General features: G+C 47.9%; 2 protein-coding genes and 1 long non-coding RNA gene across 6 annotated transcripts in view; 1 reads left to right on the top strand and 2 right to left on the bottom strand.

The window, feature by feature from the left end:
- LOC308569628 (cytochrome P450 2C25-like) overlaps positions 1-25,184 on the bottom strand; it is a 189,277-nt gene that overhangs the window by 39,357 nt on the left and 124,736 nt on the right. The window lies entirely within an intron of this gene.
- On the bottom strand, positions 716-15,338 carry LOC308569596 (zinc finger protein 783-like). Of its 2 annotated transcripts, XM_081163714.1 has the most exons (8): positions 14,840-15,327; positions 13,846-14,223; positions 11,787-11,913; positions 9,704-9,823; positions 8,208-8,315; positions 5,300-5,422; positions 3,748-3,846; positions 716-2,483 (listed from the first exon to the last, which is right to left on the bottom strand). In XM_081163714.1, exons 1-8 carry the CDS (start codon positions 14,864-14,866, stop codon positions 1,771-1,773), a joined length of 1,695 nt encoding a protein of 564 aa, XP_081019840.1. In that variant the 5' UTR covers positions 14,867-15,327; the 3' UTR covers positions 716-1,770. The 2 variants fall into 2 exon arrangements, with proteins under 2 accessions (XP_081019840.1, XP_081019841.1); XM_081163715.1 differs by lacking the exon at positions 5,300-5,422 and having other exon boundaries at positions 14,840-15,338.
- On the top strand, positions 17,368-23,449 carry LOC308569743. 3 transcript variants are annotated; one of them, XR_014000784.1, is made up of 5 exons: positions 17,368-18,811; positions 19,479-20,485; positions 22,060-22,111; positions 22,255-22,323; positions 22,796-23,449. It is a non-coding gene; the product is annotated as an uncharacterized lncRNA (long non-coding RNA). The 3 variants fall into 3 exon arrangements; XR_014000785.1 differs by lacking the exons at positions 17,368-18,811; positions 19,479-20,485 and having other exon boundaries at positions 21,798-22,111; XR_014000786.1 differs by lacking the exons at positions 17,368-18,811; positions 19,479-20,485; positions 22,796-23,449 and having other exon boundaries at positions 21,798-22,111; positions 22,255-22,380.

Genomic DNA, 25,184 nt, shown 5'->3' with positions numbered 1-25,184 from the left:
GGTACTTGAAGCAGCTTTCTAATAGCCGGGGGTGTTAAGGGGTGACTGGAATACAGCGTCTTGATCCTTCCAGATGTGGGGGGTCAATATTGCAAATGGTTTGTTTGTTCCCCCCTCCCCAAATTGGATCGTGCCCAACAAAGGAAAATCCATATTAAATGTGAGTAGGGGAATACAAGCTGCATTCTTGCATTAAGGGCACCATTAACTTCCTGACAGTAAGAGCTGTTCGACAGTGGAATTTGCTGCCAAGGAGTGTGGTGAAGTCTCCCTCTTTGGAGGTCTTTAAGCAGAGGCTTGACAACCATATGTCAGGAGTGCTCTGATGGTGTTTCCTGCTTGGCAGGGGGTTGGACTCGATGGCCCTTGTGGTCTCTTCCAACTCTATGATTCTATGACGGAAAAAATGATGTTTGTGTGATGGGCCTAACACCCCTCCTGTGATAAGAACCAAACTGAGCTTTGGGTTGGTTAAGGGCACCATACAAACAGTTTTGAAGGCACACACTAAGTGTATTTTGCATAAAGAGTATAAAAAGTTTGGAGAGCTATTCTGCCTGACCCCCGAGTGCTAGTTTTCTGTGCTAAATTCTCCATCAGTGTCTTACCAAGACTCAGTAAGTCGAAGCACATATGCCAGTGTCTTTGAACGTACTTAAGCTGCAAGACAAGCGGAAAACAGAACTTGTTTCAAGCAAGTGAGAAAACTCCACGCTTGCAGCCAGGGGTGGTTTATTATTTAGGGAGCGCTTTAAACCGTATACAAAAACCAGAGCACCAAACAGATCCTGCCCCACACACTTATTATCTTAAAGAAAACAAGCTGCTGCGAAAATCCTGGGAGGATTGCAAACCTGTTGTGCGGAAGAGGACAGCATACCTGAACTGGACAGACGGACATGAGGCAACACTGAAAGAGAAAATGTTTACATGCCAAGGGAGGGAAGCAATGAACTGCTGGAGGGCAAGCAGAGGTCAAGGGTTTGGTGGAGATGTTCTTAAGGGTGGGTAGTGGTACCTGAGGGGCTCTCGAACAGCGTAAGAGGGTCTTCCCCAACTCTGGGGCCCTCCAGTGGTTTCGAACGACAACTCCCATCAGCACCTCCAGCTGATGGGAGTTGTAGTCCAGAACCGCTGGATAAGGCTAGAATGAATGGAGCTCGCAGGCACATCTGCATCCAGGCTTGGAAGCTGCAGAGTCATTTGGCCATGTCCAAGAGACTCTGGGAAGAAGGAGCCAGCCACCCACCTACTCAACTGTCTTGGCAAGATGACAAGAAGTGGACTACAGCTTCCCCTAGGGAAGCCTCAGAGGAAGGGTCAGAGCCCAGGGAGTGGTGGAGGGACACAGAGTACTGGCAAGAGGGGGAAGGAGGGGAGGAATGGTTGGAGGCAGAAGAAGCAACAGGCTTTAGTGAGCAAGATGACTCACGTGCAGAAAGCAGTTCAGACTCATGATGAAGCAGAGGAGGCGGCGGCGGCGAAAGCATCCCAGAAGCTTGCCATTCCTGCTGTACTAAGCTACCTGCCTTTGTCTCTAAGGACACGGACGGCTATGTATGTAGCAGAACAAAGGGCACAGATACCCACCCACCCCTTCCCTCCAGTGTAGGCTGCTTGGAAACCAGGAGACTTGGGGAGGGGGAAGCAGAGGGCAGAGACCTTCATTCCCGGAAACTGCAATGATGGGAGGCATTGCTGAGCTGTAAAGAAACAAATACACCGCTGAACTGTGCGCCTTGTGCGCTGAGCTACACCTGAGCCAGCACATTAATTTTCCACTCGGATGTCCCCCTCCGTGCCCTCAGGCACCCGGGCAGAGCACGCCTGTCCCTGCTGCTGCTGCTCCTCAGCGCTATGAACCCTCCAGTGGTCCTTCAGCGACTTTTTCCTCCGGAACCTCTTCCCGCACTGGGCGCAGGCGTAGGGCCGCTCCCCGGTGTGGGTGCGCTGGTGCTCCTGCAGGTGGTGCTTGCAGATGAAGTCCTTGCCGCACTCGGCGCAGTGGTAAGGCCTCTCGCCCGTGTGCAGGCGCAGGTGGGGCACCAGGTGCTGCTTGCGCACGAAGCCCTTCCCGCACACCGAGCACCGGTAAGGCCTCTCGCCCGTGTGGATCATGCAGTGCCGCACCAGCTCCGAGGGGGAGCTGAAAGCCGTCCCGCAGAACGAGCACTCGTACTGCTTCCGTTTCTGGTGGTTCATTTGGTGCATCTGAAGGCTCAGCAACAAGCTGAAGGTCTTGCCGCAGTCCGCGCAGCGGTGCGGACGCTCCACCGCCGCTTCCGGCGTGCCCCTGGCCGAGGGAGAGCCGGGGTGCCTCCCGTTGCGGGCGCCGCGGAGGCCGGGGAGGGGCCGGCTCTCGCCGATGGCTCCGTTCAAAATGGGCGCCACCGAGCCCCCGGGGAGGAAGAGCAGGAGGGGTGGGTTGGCAGGGTCTTCCTCGCTCGGCGCTTCCTCCGGGTGTGGCTGGGCTGTGGCGTTAGCTGGGTGGCAAGGAAGAGAGAGGAAAGGGTTTGGTGTAACCATCCTATTGAAAGTTTTTTGGCGTATTATTAAACACTGGCATTGAAACTCTTTCCCTTTCCTCCCGCACGCTAGATAGCAGCCGGGGGGGGTGATGGGGGGGGCAGAATTCAAAAATCCAACAGATAATCCCCAGGGCTAGCTGGCTGAATTGGTCCTACTTGGGCCAGCGAGGAGGCCAGGGGAGAATTAGCTGTGGGGTCTCAGAGCGGGTGATCTTCATAAAAGGGGAGGGGGAGGGAAGAGAAGGGAAATAAAAGATCAGGCTGTATTCAAATTAAAGGCCAGGCGGAATAGCTCTGTCTTACACGCCCTGTGGAAGGAAGTTAAATCCTGCAGGGCCCTGGTCTCCTGGGACAGAGTATTCCACCAGGTCGGAGCCACCACTGAGAAGGCCCTGGCCCTGGTGGAGGGTAATCTAACTTCCTTAGGGCCCGGGACCTCTAAACTATGGTTATTCATGGACCTTAAGGTCCTCTGCGGGGCAGACCAGGAGAGGCAATCCCGTAAATACGAGGGCCCTAAGCCACAAAGGGCTTTAAAGGTCAAAACCAGCACCTTAAACCTGACCCGATACTCCACCAGGAGCCAGTGCAACTAACCTCTACACCACACCGGTCCCTAACCACTCTGCACCACGTTAGGCCCATATGCTGGCAGATGCTTCCCCACTGCCCAAGGAGGCATGAGTGGAATTGCAGAGTTGTAAGGGATCCCTTGTGGGACGCGGGTGGTGCTGTGGGTTAAACCACAGAGCCTAGAACTTGCCGATCAGAAGGTTGGCGGTTCGGATCCCCGCGATGGGGTGAGCTCCCATTGCTCAGTCCCTGCTCCTGCCAACCTAGCAGTCCGAAAGCAAGTCAAAGTACAAGTAGATAAATAGGTACCGCTCCGGCGGGAAGGTAAACAGCATTTCCGTGCGCTGCTCTGGTTTGCCAGAAGCGGCTTAGTCCTGCTGGCCACATGTCCCAGAACCTGTACGTCTGCTCCCTCGGCCAGTAAATCGAGATGAGCGCCGCAACCCCAGAGTCGGTCACGACTGGACCTAATGGTCAGGGGTCCCCTTTAAGGGATCCCTGAGTCATCTAGTCCAACAGGAATCTCAACAGATGGTCCCCCATCCGATTCGAAACCACGCCGGAATCTGCTTAGCATTGCAAACGTGCTGGCGGTTTGTAGCTATTCGGCCTTGCTGCCCTACCCCTGCTTAAGTCTCCTACTCACCATTACTAGCGCTTTGAAGACCGTTTGCTCCATCCCTTCCTGCTGGAGTCTCCTCCTGTTTGACCCACGAAACTGCATCCGACCTGGAAGCCGGTAACCCTGTTGAGAGGGAGGGGGAAAGGGAGATTTATTTATTTTTAAAAATCGTTTTTATTAATTTTCCAACAAAAAACATCCAATTAAACATATCCAATCATAATCCAATTAAAAGAAAAAAAGACCAAATTATCATCCAAATTATAATGATTCATTTTTGGGGACTTCCCATAGTCTGGACCTCTGGAGCCTATCTCCAAATCTCAGTCCTGCCTCTCCTTCTTGTTCCCGTATTTTCCACATCTCGATTTTAACACTTTGGGAAAGGGAGATTGAAGTGGCTTTGAAAGCCAGCTTCCCCCGTTGCTCTGCCCAGATCAAATAGATCAATAAACACCCACCCATGTCATCCTCCATATTGAACTGCCAGATTACTGCCTTCTTAACCACTGGACACAACCTTGGTCTCGTCCGCTCCGTCCGCTGGAGCCCGTCTTCGCATGCAGGCCAAGCCCCCAACAGCTTAAGACCCATCAGCTCCCCTCACCTGGTTTAGCTGGACATTTGGTCATTTCCCAGGTTGTTTATACTTGCAAATACAAACCAGAACACTAAACAAACTTATTATACGTAGATACATACACCTCTCAACTTAATTACAAAAACAGAAAACAAACATACAAACTAAACATACAGACATAAATTTTGACTTCTCTCCACCTATATGTTCCTTTGTTTCTTTTCTTCTTTTCCCTGTGTTATCAATATTATTTTTGACTATCTCATCTCATACCCATTTCTTCTTAATTTTTTACTCTATAAGTTTCGTTTCATTGCATATTGATATATTAATACCAGAACAATGTTTTTTTTATGTATTCCTTCAAGCAAGTTCACTCCTCTACCAGTTTTTGGTCTCACTGGCCTCTTACCATTGCTGTAATTCTTGCTGATTCTATATATTCACAAAATCTTATTTGCCGTTCTCTTATTGAGGGAGTTTCTTCTCCCTTCCAATTTTTTGCTATAATCATTCCACAGCCACTCTGGGTGGCTCCCAACAGAATATTAAAAACAGGATAAGACATCAAGGCCATTTAGGGCTTTCAAGGTCAGCACCAACACTTTGAAATTATTTCACAAACCAAGAAATCCAATCGTCCATGTTGCTTCCTTTTTTTTTACAGCTGACGTTTAAATCATGTACCATACAATGCAAATATACAGTTCCAAGGTTGCCCCCAGGCAACAGGAAGATTTCTTTGAGCCATTGCAATATACATTAAAATGCTGCAAAGGTTCAGCCTTGAAATGGGACTAAAATACCCCACCCAGGTCAGTAATTCTCAAAAAGTTTTTTTTTTGTGAATTGCTTGAAACTTCCTGGAGTGTGGAAGGCCTTTGCCAGAGGTGCTGGGCCCCTGGTCTGAGCGCCAGTGCCCCCCCCTGCTCTTACAGTTCTGCTGCATGAGCTGCTTTGAATCTGGGGTGCACCTCCCGAAATCTCATCGCTCACCTGCGTTGTCTGAAGTAGATCCCTTGTGAGTTTCTGCTTCTAAGTTGCCCCCCTGCAGAGACTCACAGGGGTTGGCTCCTTCTGCGTCGCCCGGTAAAGTATCCAGTCCAGAAACCGTATAATCTGTTGGGGAGCCGAGCAGCAGAGTTAAAGTCCTGCTTTGTTTTCAATTGCTTTCAATATATTTAAGGAAGCACAGCACAGCACCAATAACGTACAAGAATACAGAAAGAAATGAAGGAAGGCGATCCAACGGAAGTAAAATTCAACGTGCACACAAAATGCAAATTTGGGTTGTTTCAATCACAATCCCTTCACAAAGGGAAGGAATTTTCTTCAGCTGCCAAATATGGCGGCAACATTGCCACCAATCATCTGCTACGACCCCAAGGTCTCATTCCTGGTCCATCACTGCCAGTTGAGGCTCCATGAGTGTATAATAATAATAATAATAATAATAATAATTTATTTATACCCCATCCATCTGGCTGGGCTTCCCCAGCCACTCTGGGTGGCTTCCAACAAAACACTAAAATGCAATAACCTATGAAACATTAAAAGCTTCCCTAAACAGGGCTGCCTTCAGATGTCTTCTAAAAGTCTGGTAGTTGATTTCTCCTTGACATCTGGTGGGAGGGCGTTCCACAGGGTGGGTGCCACTACCGAGAAGGCACCGCCCTGTGAAATGTGCGAAATTAATCATTTTTGCCAAAAAAAATGCATTGATTTAGAATTCTGAGTAACGTGGCCTTTTTCATGTGTTCATGGAAGGGGGGTTATTACTGGATGGTTTTTGTTTTATTATGTATTTTGTGTACAGTCGTAGCTTGGAAGTCAAACAGCTTACTTCCCAAACATTTTGGCTCCTGAACGTCGCAAACCCGGAAGTGAGTGCTCCGGTTTGCGAACTATTTTTGGAAGCTGAACAACCGGTGGGGCTTCCGCGGCTTCCGATTGGCTGCAGGAGCTTCCTGCAGCCAATCAGAAGCCACGCTTTGGTTTTCAAACGTTTTGGAAATCGAACGGACTTCCAGAACAGATTCTGTTTGACTTCCAAGGTACGACTGTAATCATTTTGTATTTTTATACTGCAAACCACCCTGTAATACTGAATAGTATTATTATTATTATTATTATTATTATTATTATTATTATTATCCCGCCCATCTGGCTGTGTTTCCCAAGGCACTCTGGGCAGCTTATAGCCTATCTAAAAACATAATAAAAGCATCAAGCATTAAAAACCTCCCGACACAGGGCTGCCTCCAGGTGTCTTCTAAAAGTTATGTAATTCTTTTATCTCCTTGACCTCTGAAAGGAGGGCATTTCACAGGGATTATTATTATTTTACTGCCCAGTCATTCAGTTCAGAGAGGTCCTTTCTTCATCTCTTTAATGACATTGGACGATTTAGCCTCATGAGCAAACCTCCCTGCTCACCCCTAACTCTAGATTAGTTTATGAACAAATTAGCGAGAATCCTGGGAGTTGCAGCCCAAGGGCACATCTGGGAAGCCCTGGCTGAAGAGCTGCTCTATGGAACATAAACATAGCAGAGTCCCTTCTCAGTGGGGCATGCCTGAGATCAAGTGGCAGGGAGTTCCAAAGTCTAGGTGATGACCTTTAAAGCCCTAAACGGCCTTGGTCCAGTATACCTGAAGGAGCGTCTCCAGCTCCATCGTTCTGCCCAGACAGTGAGGTCCAGAGCTAAGGGCCTTCTGGCGGTTCCCTCCCTGCGAGAAGCCAAGTTACAGGGAACCGGGCAGAGGGCCTTCTTGGTAGTGGCACCCGCCCTGTGGAACGCCCTCCCACCAGATGTCAAAGAGAAAAACAACTACCAAACTTTTAGAAGACATCTGAAGGCAGCCCTGTTTAGGGAAGCTTTTTATGTTTAGTCGGTTATTGTATTTTAGTGTTTTGTTGGAAGCCGCCCAGAGTGGCTGGGGAAACCCAGCCAGATGGACGGGGTATAAATAATAAAATATTATTATTATTATTATTATTATTATTATTATTATTATTATTATTATTATTATTATTATTATCATTAGGTGCTACCACACTAAAAGATCTGAGTTCTTACAGATGCAGAAAGCGAGTATTGTGTGGTCCCTGTAGTAGTCTCTCTCAGGTGGACATTTTGGGCAGGGTGGTAGGGTTAGAGGAAAAATAGAATGCCTTACTCCATATCCCATAGAGTCAGTTTCCCTTTGGCTGTACAGTGGTGCCTCGCAAGATGAAAATAATCCGTTCCGCGAGTCTCTTCGTCTTGCGGTTTTTTCGTCTTGCGAAGCAAGCCCATTAGCGGATTAGCGCTATTAGCGGGCTTAGCGGATCAGCAGATAAGCGGTTTAGCGGCTTAGCGGATCAGCTGTTAAGCGGCTTAGCGGATCAGCTGATAAGCGGCTTAGCGGCTTGGGAAAAAGGGGGGGAAGGAAAAAAACCCCGCAGGAACTCGCAAGACATTTTCGTCTTGCGAAGCAAGCCCATAGGAAATTCGTTTTGCGAAGCACCTCCAAAACGGAAAACCCTTTCGTCTAGCGGGTTTTCCGTCTTGCGAGGCATTCGTCTTGCGGGGCACCACTGTACTGAATCTCAGCCTTATTTGGTCTAGACATTTTCACATTAACACGCAATGTGGAGACGCCTTCCTCAGTTGACTAGAGGATGGTGCCGACAACGCCACGGTTGCAGGTTCGAAGCTGCAAGTTCCTGCATTGCAGGGGGTTGGTCTAGATGACCGTTGGGTCCCTTCCAACTCTACAATTCTACGAGATAAATGTAAGTGGAGAGATAGAGCTACGCAGCAGCCTGGAAAGGAAACCTCGATACGGATAACCTAAAAACAGAACAAGCCTCTTGCGATGACATGGGAGAATGGCTGTTGTGGTGCTTTCAACATACTCACAGTTGCAGGTACTTTGACAGAGGGCTCCGTCCTGGCCATTGCCCTTGGTACACAATTCCTCCTCCTGCTTAATCCACGAAATAATATCTGTCCTGGAAATGGAAGGTTCTGTTTCCGGGAGATGAGAGAGAGAGAAGTTTGGCCTTTCCTATGTATTCCTGGTTTATCTGAAATCTCAAAATGCTCCTGGACAAAACAAAGGGGGCATTTTTTCACCTCCGCCAAGCTAAGCAGTTGGCTCCTTGCCTCTCTCGCCCTGACCTCAGCACTCTGATCCACGCGACGGTCACCTCCAGACTTGATTACTGTAACTCACTCTACATGAGGCTGCCCTTGAAGCTGACCCAGAAACTCCAGTGGGTGCAGAATGCCGTGGCGAAACTCCTTGCGGGGTCCTCGCTGCAGGATCACATTCACCCGGTGCTCTACCAGCTGCACTGGCTCCCGGTGGAGTACAGGGTCAGGTTCAAGGTGCTGGTTTTAACCTTTAAAGCCCTATACGGCCTAGGACCCTTCTACCTATGGGACTGCCTCTCCTGGTATGTCCCACGGAGGCCTTAAAGGTAAAGGGACCCCTGACAATTTGCTGATCAGAAGGTCGGCGATTCGAATTCCCCGCGATGGGGTGAGCTCCCGTTGCTCGGTCCCTGCTCCTGCCAACCTAGTAGTTCGAAAGCACGTCAAAGTGCAAGTAGATAAATAGGTACCACTCCGGCGGGAAGGTAAACGGCATTTCCGTGCGCTGCTCTGGTTCGCCAGAAGCGGCTTAGTCATGCTGGCCGCATGACCCGGAAGCTGTACGCCGGCTCCCTCGGCCAGTAAAGCAAGATGAGCGCTGCAACCCCAGAGTCGGCCACGACTGGACCTAATGGTCAGGGGTCCCTTTACCTTTTAGGGCGGTTCTTGGGGTGAACAAGGGGGTAGGGCTGTAAAATGGGGGTCAGGGTTGCTAGCAGCTCCCAAGATTTGCCCTGCTTTGCTCCCAACGTAATATCTCCTTTAAGTGAAGCATTTCTAGAAACTGGTCACTCCCTTCCATCTACACATGAGCAGCAAAACGTTACTGCTGGAAGATCCCAAAATGGGAACAGTTATCTGAAGGAAATCAGCCCTGAGTGCTCACTGGAAGGACAGATCCTGAAGCTGAGGCTCCAATACTTTGGCCACCTCAGGAGAAGAGAAGACTCCCTGGAAAAGACCCTGATGTTGGGAAAGATGGAGGGCACAAGGAGAAGGGGACGACGGAGGACGAGATGGTTGGACAGTGTTCTCCAAGCTACCAGCACGAGTTAGACCAAACTGCGGGAGGAAGTGGAAGACAGGAGTGCCTGGGATGCTCTGGTCCAGGGGGTCACAAAGAGACGGACACGACTAAACGACTAAACAACAACAAAATTTGCCCTGGGATGCTTTGGAAAGGACAGAATCACACGCACACACACACACACACACACACAAAATACACAGCAAGCAATTCTCAATTTAAAATTTGATACCTGTTTTGGAATCGGACAGAGGTTCCTGAGCACATTCTTCTGAGTTTTTCTGGCCCAGAATGTGAGGGGCATCTTCTTGCGGAGCACAGGTGAAATTCTCCAGTTTAGAAACAGCAAGATCTGGTCAAAGGAGACGGGGAAGGGAGACCACTGTCGTTACGAAGATCCCATTAAAGGGCAGTGTTTTATTTTTAAGAGAGGCCCGTCCTAAATTATAATTACCAATTCCATTTACGATGCCTCTCAAAGCAATCTCACGGTATGATGAAGCATATATGCAACCATGGCGTAGAGTTAAAGCAGTTAGAAACAATTACATATATGTTAAAAAAATATTAATTTTTTTATACCCTGCCCTTCCCGGTTCAGAAAACCGGGCTCAGGGTGGCTAACAACAAATTTAAAACACTTAATTGATACAATAAAATACAGTATAAAATGTGAATAACAATAAATTCAGAATTCAAAAATCAATTTAGGGAGGAAATCCATCCAATAAACATTAGATGATCACCAGGGCTAGCTGGCTAAATTAGTCGTATTTGGGCCAGTGAGGAGACCAGGGAAGAATTAGCTGTGGGATCCCAGAGTGGGTAATCTTCATAAAAAGGGGAGAGGGAGGAAAGGAAGAGTAAAAGATCAGGCTAAGTTCAAATTGAAAGCCAGGCGGAATAGCTCTGTCTTACAGGCCCTGCGGAAGGAATAAATGCCAATTCCAATTCCAAAACTAGCTGGCATAGAAGTCTCGGCTGAGGAGGCTTGTTGAAGGAAGAGAGAATTCCAACAGGTACCGAAAAGTTAAGAGAGATAGTGCCCGTCTGATACGTAACAGCAGGGAGTTCCAAAGGGAACTCAAACAACTTTAGGAACGCAAGGGGATGGAGTGAAGTCCCTGGTTCATTCAGGATGTCCTAGCCAGGATGAATCTCCCTAGGATCGTCGGATGAAAGGCAGTATACAAATTTTAATAATAATAAGAACTCCCATATTCATGGCAAGAGAACCAGCTATGACCTGCCAGAGTAGCTTAGAGGTATTTTGGCCCATTGATTTATTTCATTTATTTCCTCCAAGGACCTCAAGGTTTCTCTCGTTCCCCATCTTATCCTCAAAATGGGGCAACTGTGCCCCTGAAGGACCAGGTGCGCAGCCTGGGAGTCATTCTGGACACAGAGCTGTTCATAGAGGTGCAGGTTAATTCTGTGTCCAGGGCAGCTGTTTACTAGCTCCATCTGGTACGCAGGATGAGACCCTCCCTGCCTGCAGACTGTCTCGCCAGAGTGGTGCATGCTCTGGTTATCTCCCGCTTGGACTACTGCAATGCGCTCTATGTGGGGCTACCTTTGAAGGTGACCCGGAAACTACAACTAATCCAGAATGCGGCAGCTAGACTGGTGACTGGGAGCGGCCGCCAAGACCATATAACACCGGTCCTGAGAGATCTGCATTGGCTCCCAGTACATTTCCGAGCACAATTCAAAGTGTTGGTGCTGACCTTTAAAGCCCTAAACGGCCTCGGTCCTGTATACCTGAAGGAGCGTCTCCACCCCCATCATTCAGCCCGGACACTGAGGTCCAGCTCCGAGGGCCTTCTGGCAGTTCCCTCACTGCAAGAAGTGAAGTTACAGGGAACCAGGCAAAGGGCCTTCTCGGTAGTGGCGCCCACCTTGTGGAACACCCTCCCTTCAGATGCGAAGGAAATAAGCAGCTATCCTATCTTTAAAAGATAGGACATCAGGGAAGTTTTTAATATTTAACGCTGTACTGTTTTTAACACTTGATTGGGAGCCGCTCAGAGTGGCTGGGGAAACTCAGCCAGATGGGCGGGGTATAAATAATAAATTATTATTATTATTATTATTATTATTATTATTATTATTATTATTATTAATTTATTTATTTATTATCGGCTGAGAGGTAGGTTGGGCTGAGAGACAGCGGCTGGGCCAATGTCGCCCAGTGAGCCTCATGGCAAAGCAGGGAGATTCGAACTCCGGACTAGTCTAGTCCGATGCTCTAACCACTACACCACACTGTTACCACCGCGAAAGGGATCCCACGGAGAGCCGGCCCTGCTCCTTACCGAGGGAGATCAGAGACTCTCCGTTCCCCTTGGCCACGTTTTTGTACAACTCCTTCTGCTGATCTTCTAGCCTCTCCCACTTCTCCAGGGAAAAGGGAGCCGAGCCATGTCCAGAAGCCGCCGAGACCTGGGGGATAGCAAGAAACAGAGCCGTCAGCAAGTTGCAAAACAGCTTTCCAGAGTTCGAAGCGCAAACTGCTTTTTTTAATATATTCTGAAAACTTATTTGATCGGGGTGTTTTGGGACCCAGACATTTTGTTAATAGTCTATGCCCAGAAGAAGAAGAAGAAGAAGAAGAAGAAGAAGAAGAAGAAGAAGAAGAAGAAGAAGAAGAAGAAGAAGAAGAAGAAGAAGAAGAAGAAGAGTTTGGATTTGATATCCCGCCTTTCACTCCCTTTAAGGAGTCTCAAAGCGGCTAACATTCTCCTTTCCCTTCCTCCCCCACAACAAACACTCTGTGGGGTGAGTGGGGCTGAGAGACTTCAAAGAAGTGTGACTGGCCCAAGGTCACCCAGCAGCTGCGTGTGGAGGAGCGGAGACGCGAACCCAGTTCCCCAGATTACGTGACTACCGCTCTTAACCACTACACCATACTGGCTCTCTCTTTGCTAAATAGCCTACATGTGAAGAGAGGCAAAAAGGGTTTGGAGCCAGTGGCGTAGCGTGGGTTGTCAGCACCCGGGGCAAGGCAAGTAATTTGCGCCCCCTAACCCGTGGATTTGCGCCCCTAACCCGTGGATTTGCGCCCCCTAACCCTAACCCCCAGATGTTGCGCCCAGTGCGGCCGGCCCCCCCTGCACCCCCCACGCTACGCCACTGTTTGGAGCCACTGACTTGGACCGTATTAAGAAAGTGTCAGGGATATTTGTGCAGGGAAAACTCAGCAGGCAACCGGCAACCCAGTCAGAAGGGCAGGGTAATAATAATAATAATAATAATAATAATAATAATAATAATAATAATAATAATAATTTATTTATACCCCACCCATCTGGCTGGGTTTCCCCAGCCACTCTGGGTGGCTTCTGCCAGACAGCCGCCCAGTACCGAATGCGCAACCCAACAAACAGCGCAATATAGATAGCTAGATATCAGAATTGAAGAATAATTCTGTTATGTACTAAGTTGAATAGGATCCAAAATCCAGCAGTCTGACTGGTCCTAGAACAATAGGATCCAGAAAGCAGCAGTCTGATTAGTCCACAGGAGCCACCCAATCCAGCTCCAGGTGGAAGTGAAGCCGCAACCTGATTGGCCTACAGGAGAATCCTGGAATTAGCCAATCACGTGGGGCCCATTGTGTAAATAATGTTTATAAAGCAGACATTCTGGCGGAACTTCCATTCCTCACCACTATGAGCTGAATAAAGAGCATGAAATCCACTCTTGCCTCCGAGTATATTTCAAATTTCAAGAAGAATAGTTCAGAAAACATAAGCGGTCTTGGGACCATGGGTTCGAGTCCTGCTTTGGGCAAAAGATTCCTGCATTGCAGGCAGTGGCGTAGCGTGGGTTGTCAGCACCCGGGGCAAGGCAAGTAATTTGCGCCCCCTAACCCCTAACCTGCCGCCGCTGCCAGCTTCTTCTTGCTGCTGCCTGGTCTGGTCTGGTGTGGTTCTCTCCCGCACTCAGCGCTGCGCTGGGTGGCCGCTGCACTGTCCCTCCCCCAGATAGTCCCTCGCTCTCTCTCCGCACTGCACGCCTGGCACCCACCCCCTCCACAGTGGGCGGCGACCCAGCGGCTCGGATCAGATTCGCACAGCCGGCACTGCAGTGAGAGAGAGTGAGCGAGCCAGGTAGGGGCAGAGAGCTGAGAGTGTGAGCGCGCCCCCCCAGATGTTGCGCCCGGTGCGGCCGGCCCCCCCTGCACCCCCCACGCTACGCCACTGATTGCAGGGAGTTGGAATAGATGATCCACGGGGTCCCTTCCTATCATTCTGTGTGCCGCGAGCTCCTTAGAAGAAAACTGAGGTGTGAATGCAATAAATAAAATCACAGCCTGATCCTTGGCAGAACTACTACTGCAGACGCCCGCCAGTTCTGTAGGTCTGTGCTTACCTTAGAAGCTCCTGCAGCCGCGTTCACGGGGACCTTCAGAAACCAGAAGTTCCCGTTCTTCAGGAGGTCCTCCATGGTCTCCATTCTCTTCTGCAGCTGCCCATACTCCTGCAGGAGAGTCTCCAGCGCTGACCACCGGCTGTCCAGCTGGCTTCCCAGCTCGGCCACGGCCTTCTCGCAGTCCCCAAATCTCTTCTCGGCCGTCTCGGACCTCTGCTCCAGGCTGAGGAGCCGAAGGGCCTGAGCTTCCACCGTCCGCTCCACCGCCTGGACAGCGCCAACCACCGTCCACAGAGAAATCGTGGCCGTCTGCGCCTCTTTGGGGAAGGCGGCGTCCACGACAGGAGCAGCCGGGACTTCTGAACTCCACCTTGAAGACTGTTACCAAAACAAGGATGGAAGGAAATAAAAAAAATCGTCCAGTACAACCACAGAGCCTAGGGCTTGCCGATCAGAAGGTCGGCGGTTCGAATCCCCACGATGGGGTGAGCTCCCGTTGCTCGGTCCCTGCTCCTGCCAACCTAGCAGTTCGAAAGCACGTCAAAGTCCAAGTTGCTCACCCCGTCACGGGGATTCAAACCGCCGACCTTCTGATTGGCAAGCCCTAGGCTCAGTGGTTTAGAGACCACAGGGCCTCCCACTCCCTTATTTTTTATCTACTGCCCATCAAAACGTGAGTCGCTACTCCCCATATTGTGTTTTATTGCTTTCTAAGCTATGTGCAAAATTAGTGACAACGATGCAAAATATGCAGGAAGCATTCAGGCTTGCAAAGGCGTCTGCAAACGGAGCAGTCTTAGCCAGGTGCCTGGGACGCCTGAAACGTCGCTGCCTTTTTCTGTAGCCCCCCCCCCACCCCACCCCCCATGCACGTTGGTAGTGCAATATTCTGAATCATTCCACCCACCCCCCTAAACCTTCTCCCAGGGGCAGCTCATCTATCGCCCACCCCCAGCAAGAGCGCACCATCCCATACCTCCAGAACTAGCCTCACCTGGGCAGGAAGGGGCCATTCAGCCATGGTGCGGAGCCTTTGCTGGGCGCTGGATGGGGAAAGGGGTGTGCGCGTCTCCTTGCAGAGGAGCAGCAGTGCACAGGATTTGATGGGTGGATGCAAAGGAACCGGGAAACTTGGAGAGCTTTGCTGGGAGGCAGGAAGGCGAGAGGGGGAAAAGAGAGAGAGATGAGGCTGCGGGAAAGTAGCGGAAGAAGCGACAGCTCCATCTATGGAGCGTCGCCTGAGCAGGGAGCGAGGAGGCTGCGCTGCTTTCCCACGTGCAAATCAATAAAAGCTGAGCTCTTTGTGCGCGCATGGCGCGGAGATCTAAACAGCTGGCTGCAAAATCTGTTGTTTAGTCGTGTCCGCTTCTTCGTGACCTCATGGACCAGAGCACGCCAGGCACTCCTGTCTTCCACTGCCTCCTGCAGCTTGGTCAGACTCATGTTTGTGGCTTCAAGAACACTGTCCCACCATCTCGTCCTCTGTCATCCCCTTCTCCTTGTGCCCTCCATCTTTCCCAACATCAGGGTCTTTTCCAGGGAGTCTTCTCTTCTCATGAGGTGGCCAAAGTCTTGGAGCCTCAGCTTCGTTATCTGTCCTTCCAGTGAGCACTCAGGGCTGATTTCCTTCAGAATGGAGAGGTTGGATCTTCTTGCAGTCCATGGGACTCTCAAGAGTCTCCTCCAGCACCAGAATTCAAAAGCATCCATTCTTCGGCGATCAGCCTTCTTTATGGTCCAGCTCTCACTTCCATACATCACTACAGTGGTACCTCAGGTTAAATATGCTTCAGGTTACAGACTCTGCTAACGCAGAAATAGTGCTTCAGTTTAAGAACTTTGCTTCAGGATGAGAACAGAAATCGTGCTCCGGTGGCATGGCAGCAGCAGGAGTCCCTATTAGCTAAAGTGGTGCTTCAGGCTGAGAACAGTTTCAGGTTAAGAACGGACCTCGAGAGCAAATTAAGTACTTAACCCGAGGTGCCACTGTACTCGGAAAACCAGAGCTTTAACTATACGGACCTTTGTTGGCAAGGTGATGTCTCTGCTTTTTAAGATGCTATCTAGGTTTGCCATTGCTTTCCTCCCAAGAAGCAGGCGTCTTTTAATTTCGTGGCTGCTGTCACCATCTGCAGTGATCATGGAGCACAAGAAAGTAAAATCACTGTTTCCATTTCTTCCCCTTCTATTTGCCAGAAAGTGATGGGCCCAGTGGCCATGATCTTAGTTTATTTGATGTTGAGTTTCTGACCATATTTTGCGCTCTCCTCTTTCACCCTCATTAAAAGGTTTCTGCCTCACTTTCTGTCATCAAGGTTGTGTCATCTGCATATCTGAGGTTGTTGATATTTCTTCTGGCAATGCTGCAAAATCTACCCCTCCCCCTATCCAGCTGCAAAATATTGACCCGCTTGCATTTAAAACAACAACAACCAGGATGTTGCACTGCACGGACATGCATCCTTGTGCAGGACGCACTTCACACTGCAAGCAGCTGGAGGGCACCCGGTTGGCCAACGCTGCAGCGCAGTTGCTGCAACGCCGCCCAGCTTTTGCAACCTGAGGGCGCAGTGAGCATGTTCTGCCTGCAGGTGTCGCTGCAGGACTGAAGATCTCAGAAGGGGAGGAAGAGACACTCCCGAACAATCAGGAGGGTACTACCTCCAACAGCATCAAGCGCCCCCTAGAGCCCTGGTGCGCTAACGCGGACCCTTAAAAGCTGGGTTCAAGTTTCCTTTTCTGCAAATGTAGAGCAGGGGGTCTGTGTGTCTTGGAAATCATAGAATTGTAGAGTTGGAAGGGACCACAAGTCCTGAAATGCAGAAATCTTTTGCCCAATGCCAACCCATAACCCTGAGATTAAGAGTCTCATGCTCCACAGCATGATAAACAACTACAAGACCTAATAATAATAATAATAATAATAATAATAATAATAATAATAATAATAATAATAATAATAATAATAATAATTTATTTATACCCCATCCATCTGGCTGGGCTTCCCCAGCCACTCTGGGGTGCTTACAACAAAATATTAAAATACAGTAATGCATCAAACATTAAAAGCTTCCCTAAACAGGGCTGCCTGTTCTGCCTGGCTTTTGGTTTGGACTCAGTCTGACCCTTATATTTTCCCCTCCCCTTATGGTTTTGATCTGTGGGCTACTTTTAAAATGAGGCTGCATTTTAAATTGCATTTTAACCTGTATTTTAAATTGGTCCCCCTCCCATTATGTTTTTATTGCAATTTTACTGGTGTTAGCCACCCTAAGCCCAGCTCTGGCCGGGCAGGGCGGGTTTTCAGGTTAAGAATAGACCTCCAGAACAAGTTAAGTTCTTAACCCAAGGTACCACTGTATTTTTAATCTTTCTTGGAAGCTGCCCAGAGTGGCTGGGGAAACCCAGCCAGATGGGCGGGGTACAAATAAATTATTATTATTATTATTATTATTATTATTATTATTATTATTATTATTATTATTACAGACTGAGCAATACCAGACAACAAGTCATGCCAGATGAATCTCACCCCCCCTTTTTTTCATGGAGTTACAAGCTTGGTGGATCAGGGGGATGCTGTGTAGCGTATCTTGATTTCAGGAAGCCCTTTGACAAAGTCCCCCATGATATTCTTGTAGCGAAGGTGGCATGTACATTGGATTTTTGTTAAGGTGGGGGGCAGCCAAAGTTGTTGAGCTTTCCTTGGGAAATTGTGGGTAAGAATAATGCCCCAAAGACAGGACATTAGCCCCCCCCCCAGCTACACCCATGGAAGGTAGTAAAATGTGGGCTGGATGATGAGGTTAGGTGGATTTGTAGCCAGTTGGCTGACCGAGCCCAAAATCTATTCATTCATGGTTCCTCGTCATCCTGGGGGAAAGTGAAAAGTCGGGTGCCGTAGGGTTCTATCCTGGGCCCAGTGTCTTTATAAATGCCTTGAGCAAAGGAATTGAGGGGATGCTCATGTTAACGGAGAAATCTGAGGGCTCCCTTGGACAAAAAACAAGGACACCAGCCAGGAATACCAGAGCAAAACAGCAGCCAGTAGGCTTGGTCTTTATTGAAGACTGTGGTGACAGGACTCCCACCTGCCACAAGGTGGAACAAGATGGAAGCCCTGAACAAAAGAGAACCCAAACTTTTATTAGCTGCTAATCCCCATGTTACACCCCCCCCCAAGTACATCACTCATACATCATGCTTACATCATGAAAGGGGAGGTCTGGTGGCAGGAATCTGAGCATCCTGGACCCTGCCCCATGGTTCTCCTTGCCCTCCACCAAACACCCATCAAGTGTAACAAAAAAGATCTTTACATTTCCCTGTTTCCCAGCCACGTTAATCACACCCTTTTGTCTTCATCTGGGTTTGTTATTTCTGGAATGGCTACCTGTCTGGCACTCAGGTATCAGGATGCCAGGGATTATCACTCAGGCTGAGTAGCTGAGCTCACATGTCTATATGAATTTCTGAAGTTTTCCCAGTGAGCCAGTACATAGATCCATTGATCAGTGAATTCTTACATTTGGTATTGCGCAGCAAAGGCCCTTTGAACAGATAGGAAGAAACTGTGATGAAGTGTTTTGTGGGGACAAATCACAAAAGTCACAAAAGTGATTGTGCTAATTTTGGTAGTGGGCTGCATGTGCATGATATCTGCTGGAGGGGCAACTCCCCCCAACCTATACATAAATTTCTGCAACACTGATGAAATTTGCAAACTGGGAGAGTAGCTAATGCCGCAGAAGACAGAATCGGAATTCAAAATGACCTTAACAGATTGGAGAACTGGGCCCAAACTGATAAATAGGGACAAATGTAAGGTTCTGCACTTAGGCAGGAAGAACAAGCTGTCACATTGAAGAGGGAACCAGGCTGTTTTCTGCTGCGCCCAAACCAATGGATTCTAATTGCAGGAAAGGTGGTTGCAACTAAACATCAGGAACAACTTTCTGGTGGTGTTGTAAATAAAAATCTGCCCTTTTCCCTTATGGGGTATCCAAGAGCCCATATAGAGTCCTTACATAGGTTCCCTATTGGTAGGAGAAAATAACAGAGGCCAACCAGAGAATATTGAGAAGCAAAGCAGCTAGTAAGCTTGATCTTTATTAATCTGTTGCAACAGGGTGCTCCCCTCACACGCAGGAGAGGAAGAGGACCCCCCAAAATTGCTGTGCAAGGGCTTATAAAGACTTTTGAAATTCCCATCCTCTAGATCAAGACCACCCCCAGAAACATTATGCATACATCACAGAAGGGGTGTAACCTAAGACCACCCCTCAGATACATCCCACCTACATCACAAAAATTTAAATGTTGTTTTTCTCTTGTCCTTGTTTATCTCCTGTCTGGCAGGTTGCTTGATTGGATTTCCTGGGGAGCCTGGCCATTCTTTTGTAGTGGTAAAATACTTATTTCCTGGGCCAGGTCACAGGCTCACACCTTATTCTTATCTTTGAGACAGGATTTGTGAGGAAAGAGACAATGGGGAGGCTTTTCCAGTTTAACCTTGCAGGTCAGTTTAGGAATCAAAATGGTTCCAGGTCGGTCTTCCTGTGTTGATCTATGTATGTGCAGTTATGAACATTACCATATATCTAAGACCATAAAATTCCTATCACAGTGGCCAGAGCAGTTTGACACTGGAGCAGAATCCCTTGCAAAGTGGTGGCCTCTCCTTTCTTTGGAAGGGGTTCTTTAACGGCAATTCCTGCAGTGTAGGAAGTTGGAGTAGATCCACTGGGTTCCCTTTCAATTTGACAGTTCTGTGAGCCTATAAACAGCAGCTGCATCTAGAGATTTGTCATTGGGTGCCATCTAATTTTGGAAGTTTAGCAGGGTCAGGCCTGGATGGGAGACCACCTGGAAATGTTGTGTATGGTGGGATTCTTGCTTTTGCCCCCATAAATTGTCACTTCGACTTTCCCATCTCAGAGCTCAGGAACCATCTCTTTCCCCCCCCAAAATCGAAAGACTCTTCGAACATCTTAAAAGGGAGATTTGATGCAGATTTTTCCCATGCATGAATTTCCCATTCGGGTCGTGGCTGTAAAAAGGTAAACGGACCCCTGACCGTTAGATCCAGTCGTGGCCGACTCTGGGGTTGTGGCGCTCATCTCGCTTTACTGGCCAAGGGAGCTGGCGTACAGCTTCCGGGTCATGTGGCCAGCAGGACTAAGCCGCTTCTGGCGAACCGGAGCAGCGCATGGAAACGCCGTTTACCTTCCCGCTGGAGTGGTACCTATTGATCTACTTGCACTTTGACGTGCTTTCGAACTGCTAGGTTGGCAGGAGCAGTAGTGGCTGTAACTGGTTGCAATTTCAGGGGGGATTGTGAGACAGAAAGGAGAGCATTTCCCAGCCACCTTTGCATCAAATGTGCCATTCAAGGCCTTAAATTAAAGTGTCTCTGCTGCTAGCTTAGGCTTTTAAGATATGAGGAAAACTCTTCAATCTGAATCAGACCAAAGCCTTCCTGGTGACAGACATGTCAGAGTTGTCTAGAGGGTGGTGTTTCAAAACAGCTCCCTGCATAAAGAAGCTTTAATCCCTAAACTTGAGATGTACTGTGCGAGGAGATAGGAGCATTGAGCGTGGACACTGGACAGAGCAGGAGAAGGTGCAGTTAAACTACATGGTAACTGTCTGTTAAAATGTTCTTAACTTATTGTAACTGCAAAAGGAAACAATAAAGGTGATTTTTAGACTGGGAGGAAAAAGGAGGGGATTCCTCGGTCTGAGTTGCAAAAGGGGAAATTGCAAAATGCCTACCGCACCCAGTATTCCCAGGCGGTCTCCCATCCAAGTACTAACCAGGCCCGACCCTGCTTAACTTCCGAGATCGGACGGGATCGGGTGCAAGAGTTTGCATCCCGCCCAGCTCTTCTTTCCTGCTCCTGCTGCTTCCCAATGCTGCCTGCCCGGGGAGAAGCGCATCTCCTTTGCTTTCTCTCCCTCTCTCCTGCCAAATCTTGCAGGCAGGAAAATGCTGGCACTTGCAACGGGGGCTTTGCAGTTGCAGAACGCCTTTCCTCCGGAATTGCAACCGTGCAAGAGCTGCAAAAAAACCGCTCACCGTGCATTATTTTATTTTATTTTATTTTATTTTGCGCTCTGCTCTGCTAAATCCCAGAACTTGCAGCGGTCAGAGCGGCAGAACGAGCCTGTGCTCTTCGGGCTCCTGCCGGCAGGTGGCGCTGCCCAGCCATCCCTTAGAAAAGAACAGCGCGGGCGAGACGGCAACCAGATAAATAAGCGGCGGTGGGTGCAACCTGCGCGCGCATGCGCACCCCTCCCGGAGCAGCTCTGCGGCTCTCCTCCCGGGGCGGGGCGAAGAAGGTGCGCGGGCGGGCGCAATCGCCTCGCTGCCCGCAGGGAGTTGTGCTGCTTTGGTGCCGTTCTGACCTCCCGCCGGCAGGTGACGCTGTACGGAGCGCGCGCTCTCTTGACCACAAAAAGGGGGACACCGGATGTGACGTCAGATCAGCAGAGAACTTCCGCCTCCTTCTTCGGAAAGGAAAGGGAGGTTTCCCAAAACAACATGGTTGCTTTGCAAATCTTGGAGCCTGGGAGGTTTAGGCTGGGTGGGCAGGTCGCCAGGTGTATTTGTTTGCTCGGTTTCATTAAAATAATAAAGATTGCAGTTAATCATGTATTTAAAATTAATTTATTCAGTTAATTAATTATTCAAAATAATTTATTCAAAAGGTAAATATTGCAATTATCAAAGTGACCCCCGGGTATAGGGCGGTATATAAATTCAATAAATGAAATAAAATAAAAATAATATTGCAACTAATAAAATGAAACATCAACATGGTTTGCAACTGTTCCAGCACACACTGAAATAGGATCTGAAGAAGTGTGCATGCACACGAAAGCTCATACCAAGAACTAACTTAGTTGGTCTTTAAGGTGCTACTGGAAGGAATTTTTTTATTTTGACTGAAATAGGAGTTAAGTTTGGGGTCCCTGCAAGGGGTTCAGCTTCTTAAGGAAGGCTGGACCTTCGGAAAGAGGCTCAAACCGGTCAGGAAATAAACACAGACCAGACCAGGGATTTTCAGAAAGCAAAGCGGCTGGAAGCCTGATCCTTTATTAAAATTATATGCAGAACTGTTGGCAACAGGGTTCCCTCTCGCGTAGCAGGGGACAGAGAGAGAACCCCAAACAAAAGAGAATTTAAACATATACCTTTTAATTTCCATACAGAACAATGGTAACAGAAGACGTCAAACAAGGCGCAGTGAGAGGATTAGAACAGGTGAGTGGGGTGTCGGAAGGGGTTGAATGGTTTTAATGGTGGTGTCGTTACTTGCGATTGTTGGACATAAAAGGTTTTGGGCTGGTTCCTTTTCCTGTTTCCAGAGGTGTTGGCTAATGGGCTTGTTTTTCCTTTATTTACAGGAAAACTTCGGAGCTGCTAGGGGCTGTCCGATAAGGAGACAGGATTTTGGGAGTCGCTTATCAATGTGGGTGTGTTGCCTTATTCTGCATTTTTCCTTTATTTAAATAAAACTATCTGAGGTTGTATTTGTGTGTGTGTGTGTGTGTCCATTTGCAGACTCATTAGGTGGCGCTGGGAAGCAGTTTGACAGTTGCGGGCGGTACAAAGTCAATTTTACAGTTTAGATACATAGTGATACAAAGTTTAGATACATATACAAAAGCATAAAACGAATAAGAAAATAGGAAGAAAATTGATACAAAGATTGAACTCCAGTTACCAACATTTGCAAGGTACAATTCAGTTAGAAGGGCAACGTTTTAAAGGAAAGGAAATAGGCATACCACGCAGGGTTTATAAATTTATTTTGGAATCCCCTCTCTAGTCATGGATTCACATATACAAACACACAACACACAACACCCAACACAAGCTTTCAAACTTTTTAATAATTTGTGTATTATAATTATGTATTATAATTTGTCGATTTTCCTTGCCCAGGTACTCAAAGCGTTCTGCTAAGCCGTAGGACAGAGCTTCCCAAACTGTGTTGTGACACATTATTGTGTTGGCTGCAGTGTGTTGTGCGAACGCTCCCCACATTCCTCCCGGGGCTGGAAAGTGGTTCGTTTAACCTCTGGTTTGCTAGTAAAACTGAATCACTGTGTCGCGAAATGATGCAAGTATGGAAAGTGTGTCACCAACATGGAAAGTTTGGAAAGCTCTGCTGTGGGATGTTGCCATGTGTACTGATTTGTTCGTTTATTTTAATGAAATTTGTGAGCGAGAAAGAGCCTGAGGTTTGCTCAAGGGAACGAAAAAAGAGAGAGCGGCAGAGTTTGGGGAGCAGAATTTTAATACGGAACAACCGAAAAATAAATCCAGATATAAATACTTGAAAACCAACGATGCACGGATCCTCCAGGCACTGATCAACGATGCAAGCTGGTTGAAATTCGCCTTTGGCAGCCCATTGACAGAAGCTGCGTGGATATTCATGGACTGAAGCTGGTGTGCTTGTCTGTCCTTCTGTCTGCATGTCTCTCATCCTGCCTTTCTGTGTGACTTGGGGTGTGAAAGGGTTTGTGTGTTTCAAATGTGGCCGGGTGCGTTCAGGTGGGATGGGGTGGAGGTCGCCCAGGAAATAATACTTCTGTCTTGCCAGGATTAGACCTCAATCTGTTGACCATCATCCAGCCTGCAACCGCCTCTGGGCACTCACACAGGACGTTCACCGCCTTCATTGGTTCTGATTTTTAAAAGATGTAGAGTTTCTATATATATATATATATATATATATATATATATATATATATATATACACACAGTGGTGCCTCGCAAGACGAAAAGAATCCGTTCTGTGATTCTCTTCGTCTAGCGGTTTTTTCGTCTTGCGAAGCAAGCCCATTGACGGATTAGCGGCTTTTAGCGGCTTTTAGCGGCTTTTAGCGGCTTTTAGCGGCTTATCGGATCAGCTGATAAGCGGCTTAGCGGCTTAGGAAAAGGGGGGGAGGGGAAAAAACCTGCAGGAACTTGCAAGACATTTTCGTCTTGCGAAGCAAGCCCATAGGAGATTCGTTTTGCGAAGCACCTCCAAAACGGAAAACTCTTTCGTCTAGCGAGTTTTCCGTCTTGCGAGGCATTCGTCTTGCGGGGCACCACTGTGTGTGTGTGTGTATATATATATATATATATATCAACATACCAATTATTATACATTCCACAGAACTTCCCATCTTATACAATCTTTTTGGACTTCCATCAGCACCTCTGATGATCCACCATTTTTATCATTTCTTCTGCATTTCTTAAATTCCTATTGCCTTTAATTATCATAACTCACAATCCACCTCTTTAACCATTTTTGCAATAATTCAAATAATTTACCTCACAAAACTTCTTGCAAACCTACAAACGTAATCTGGTCATCACAATTACTTTTCAAATAGTCCGTAAATTTACCTGGTCCCGCAGGTTTCGAATTCTTCCGGTTAGTTTATCCTAAAAAGATGTAGAGTTTCGCTAGAGGCCCAGCTCCACCAGCCGTTCATTATAGGAACAACTGTTTAGAAACAGGCGTCTGAGTTTTGATTTTGACTTTCCTCTTCCCTCCTTGGCCTGCTTCCCTTGTGTGTCGTGCGGCTTCTTTAAAAAATTGCAAGCCTGTGGCTAGGGAGTGTCTTGTTTGGATTGTATCTAAACCACTCTGGGTTTAAACCAGATGATGCCACTTAAAAAAAAAATAGTGTAAAATCAAAAGTACAGGCTAAAAAAATAAAAAATCTAAGCTACAAACATAGGAATATAATTTGCCCATTTGAACAAGTGGGACAATCAAATAGCAATTGTCCGATCTAAGGAACTTATTACATGGCTTCTGGTTGCAAGAAGAACTTCTTTGGCCCATTTGAGCGCTGATTGCTGCAGAGAAAATAACTCACAAATTTCGCATTTCTAAGGGTAAGGAAAACCCAGAACATTTCTACACGCTTTGATGGGATTCCATTTCTTACGTGTCAAATTGAGACGTATAAAAACCCCTCTTCCCCCACCAAAACATGAAATTTGGCCATTGTTCCAGGAAAAAACTTTCTGGCAGTGATGGCAGTGATTGACAAGGGAACGAACCCACTCAGAAGATGGTGGAATCTCGCTGGAAGTTTTTCGACAGAGGTTGGATGGCCAGGGATTCTTCAGATATGATTCCTGCATCGCTAGGGGTCAGGCTAGATGTCTTTGGGGGTCCCCCTTCCAACTCTTCCATTCTATGAGCCCATGATTTGCTTTGCTGCTTTTTCTACATCATCTGCCCTCTGTTTGGAAAACACAACCTTTGACTTTATGAAGCCTTCTTTTCCCCTGACCCTTGAAAAGCACAGTCAGATGCTTT

This window comes from Podarcis bocagei (genome assembly GCF_964188305.1).
Source record: "Podarcis bocagei genome assembly, chromosome: 12".
NCBI classification, from domain to species: Eukaryota; Metazoa; Chordata; class Lepidosauria; order Squamata; family Lacertidae; genus Podarcis; species Podarcis bocagei.
Note: the sequence above shows the minus strand (reverse complement) of the source record. Positions and strands in the feature narration are given on the sequence as shown.

Excerpts from the sequence above, each read along its gene's own strand:
- LOC308569596 (XM_081163714.1), bottom strand. The coding sequence starts at position 14,866 with ATGGCTGAATGGCCCCTTCCTGCCCAG. Across the intron at positions 9,824-11,786 it reads AGAGTCTCTGATCTCCCTCG|ATCTTGCTGTTTCTAAACTG; the intron begins GTAAGGAGCAGG and ends TCCTTTGACCAG. Across the intron at positions 8,316-9,703 it reads TCTGTCCGATTCCAAAACAG|AACCTTCCATTTCCAGGACA; the intron begins GTATCAAATTTT and ends TCCCGGAAACAG.